The sequence below is a fragment of the Eufriesea mexicana genome, unplaced genomic scaffold (assembly GCF_001483705.2).
Source record: "Eufriesea mexicana isolate 0111107269 unplaced genomic scaffold, ASM148370v2 scaffold15889, whole genome shotgun sequence".
NCBI lineage: Eukaryota > Metazoa > Arthropoda > Insecta > Hymenoptera > Apidae > Eufriesea > Eufriesea mexicana.
Genome location: NW_016923285.1, coordinates 21177 through 24343, shown reverse-complemented (window position 1 = coordinate 24343; position 3167 = coordinate 21177). Strand labels below are relative to the sequence as shown.

The 3167-nt window shown below is 22.7% G+C and overlaps 1 protein-coding gene across 1 annotated transcript in view; it reads right to left on the bottom strand.

Moving 5' to 3' along the window:
- Lerp (lysosomal enzyme receptor protein) overlaps positions 1–3167 on the bottom strand; it is a 37707-nt gene that overhangs the window by 32245 nt on the left and 2295 nt on the right. Inside the window, exons 8-13 of the mRNA XM_017909189.1 lie at positions 2849–3090; positions 2546–2749; positions 2189–2332; positions 1928–2101; positions 1572–1749; positions 1370–1440 (exon numbers count right to left, since the gene is read on the bottom strand). Coding sequence (XP_017764678.1) covers positions 1370–1440; positions 1572–1749; positions 1928–2101; positions 2189–2332; positions 2546–2749; positions 2849–3090 — 1013 coding nt within the window. The remainder of the gene's footprint in view (positions 1–1369; positions 1441–1571; positions 1750–1927; positions 2102–2188; positions 2333–2545; positions 2750–2848; positions 3091–3167) is intronic.

Here is a 3167-nt window from a genome sequence, read left to right as displayed (position 1 = left end):
GCTCGGTAAAATATATACAAATATATTTATAAAGCATCATGAATATATTGAAGGTTTTATAAACAAAATCGATTTCCATTTCTTAATTCGTAAATCAATTTGTTTGGATAATTTCAGTTTCAATATTTGCATTATTCTACATATCTAAATTTTCGAATGAGTTTCGATCAATACTTATTGATATGTAGATGCCATGTAGAATGTACAATATCTACGAATTCCTTATTGTTTTTATTTTATTACCTCATGTGTAGATTTATAAACTTATTTGATGAACCTTTAAATGCTAGTATGATTAAACATTAAAAACGAATTACATACAATGACTGAACAGACCTAGTTTTAAAAGATAGATAGATTGTTGTAAATAGGTGTCTTTTTTATAATTTTTAATATTCTAACTTTTATTATTCTAACTTGAAATATGTTGCCATTACTATTATTGAAATAGATAATGAGTACAGAAATAGAATTAATATTAAGTTAAATATTTTTCAAATTACTTTTATCACATAAGGTTTATTTCTTTATAGTGAATACTTTATGTATGTATACTATGAACTTTTTGTAATCATTTGTATATTAGTGCCCACTTATATGTTACAACCAAGTTTTTACAATAATTTTATTTAATAATTGTAAATTATTATATTTAATAGTTACAATATGTATTCAAAATAATATTGCATAAGCAAATATTCACGAGATTTAATTAAGTATACATACATAAAATAAAAGATAGTAAAAATATATGCATTTTAATCTTCAATGTAAGCTTAAGGTAACATACAAATCTATGATTGTATATAAATATGCCATGCTATTATATATTCTTTATTTAATTGCTCAATTTTATGAGCTCGATGATATTTTTGTAACTGTCATTAAAAATCAAAAGCAAATTGTTCACGTTTTAACAAAAAATCACATCATTAATTAGGAATCAAAGATTAAAAAAGTAAATGAAGAATCTCACTTATAAGTTACTGATTTCGTCATTAATGGTTTTTCATTATATTATACTTCAGTGTTAAGACTTTTATTATATAATTACTACTAAATGAGTACCTGAGAAATAAATATTTACATAATCTTTCACAAATATTGTAAAAACTTTTATGATTGTACACTTATTACTTTTAATTATTAGTAATTATATTTTGATTATTCTTTACATAAAATTACAAATATAATTTTTTCTCTTTATCATACGTTTAATTCTTAATTGTTTCATATGCTTTATAATTATTAAAAAATAGAGAATACAAAAAATGGGTTTCAAAAATCTTTATAATACAAATATTTTTAAACTTTGCAATAAGCAAATGTAACTATTAATTTTATTAATATAAAAATTGTTTGTACTTACCCATAACAGCTTTGGTGCACCAATTCCTACAGACTTGTTACATATAAATCGTACTTCTGATGTGTAGGAACCTGTTAAAAAAAAAAAAAAAAAAAAAAAAAAAAAAAAAAAAAAAAAAAAAAAAAAAAAAAAAAAAAGTAATCATATGAAACGAATATATAGTTAAGTGTAAAATACAAATAAAAATACATTATATACTTACTATTTCCACATTTACTACCATTAAAGTATTGAAGTTTTATAACATCTCTACCGTAATCAAAAATTACGTTTGCTAGTGATCCATAACCATTACTTCCTTGACATACAGCAGAACCGTCGCAAATCTTTTCTCCGCTGTATATACTTATACTATATTTTTTTCCTTGTTTGTTCTTTACCTATAAATTGACGTTTATTAAGTTTTGAAAAAATCTTATATCTTATTGATTTTGCATTATAAAATCATTTTAAATAAATTACACTATTACTTCATTCATTGTAAATTAAATCATTATAAAGTGATATTACTTTATTAAATTAATTTGAGCAAGAATTCTTATATGTTAATAAACTTACATAGTAAACTTTTTTATTTTTATGTAATAAAGAAAGATTGCATTCATGTGAAAGCAATTGATCTCTTATAATACAAGGAGAAGTCCAATTTCCTATCGAAGCTCCACATGTTATACTTGTTTTCCACTCAAAAACGTACGTACAGTCTTCGTATTTTTTAAATTCCGGAAATCCCTTAAAATATTTGTTGTATAATAATGATATAGTTACAATATTCCAATAAATTACATGTAGTTTTATAAATAAATATTAATAAATTACCTTGTCATTATTATAACATGGAAATGTAATATTTGAAGAAATTAATTGTTTTGGATTTTCAGGACAGACTGAACCACCCACATAACGTAATACAGTTTCACGATTTTTATTTATTATAGGACTCTCCTTTGGAAACCCTAAACTCTGCCAACAAATATAAATATTTTTTTCTGTGATTATTTAATTTCATTAACAATCAATTACATTTAAATAAATATTACAGTTGCTGTTGTTGTTATAGCAAAATATGAAGTATAATATAAAATAAGACGCAAATAAGTTTGAACACTAAATAATAAATTTTGTTTAATTTAAACAAAATAATTATATAATTTAAAGAAATTTATGATTACTTACGATTTCATTTATATATTCATTATTTGAATTTAATGTAGTTTTACAAATTGCACTCCCATGAGCACATGATAAACCTGATACAGGAACTAATGGCCCACATATATTTATGAGAAATTTGGTTTCATTCATTTTTATAATATAATTACTGTCGGATTTTATCAATGAACTTAAATTTATTTCATCATCATCTGTTGCACACTTTACCTATAAAATATAAATATTTACCTTTAATGATTAAAAAAAATATATACATTTAAAAAAATACCAAAATCTTGAAGTTAAACATACGAATAATCATCTAACCCTTTTTTCACAGACAAGTGTAGTGTTCCAATGTATAATTGTTTGACAAGTATTTTGCTCCATAATAAATGGCCCATCAGGAAATCCTTCAGTCCCACATATAAATGCAATAATTGTATAACGTTGTTGTCCATTTCCACATGAATCTCCATCTGTATAATTTAAATACGGTTTACCCTCTTCCCACATTAAATTTGTATTAGCCTTTCCCAAAGATGTCCTATTTTTGGTAATGCAAACTCCTAAATATGAAAATAAAAATATATTCAATTAAAAATAACACTTAACAATCAAAGTAATAGTATAATTATAATTTATA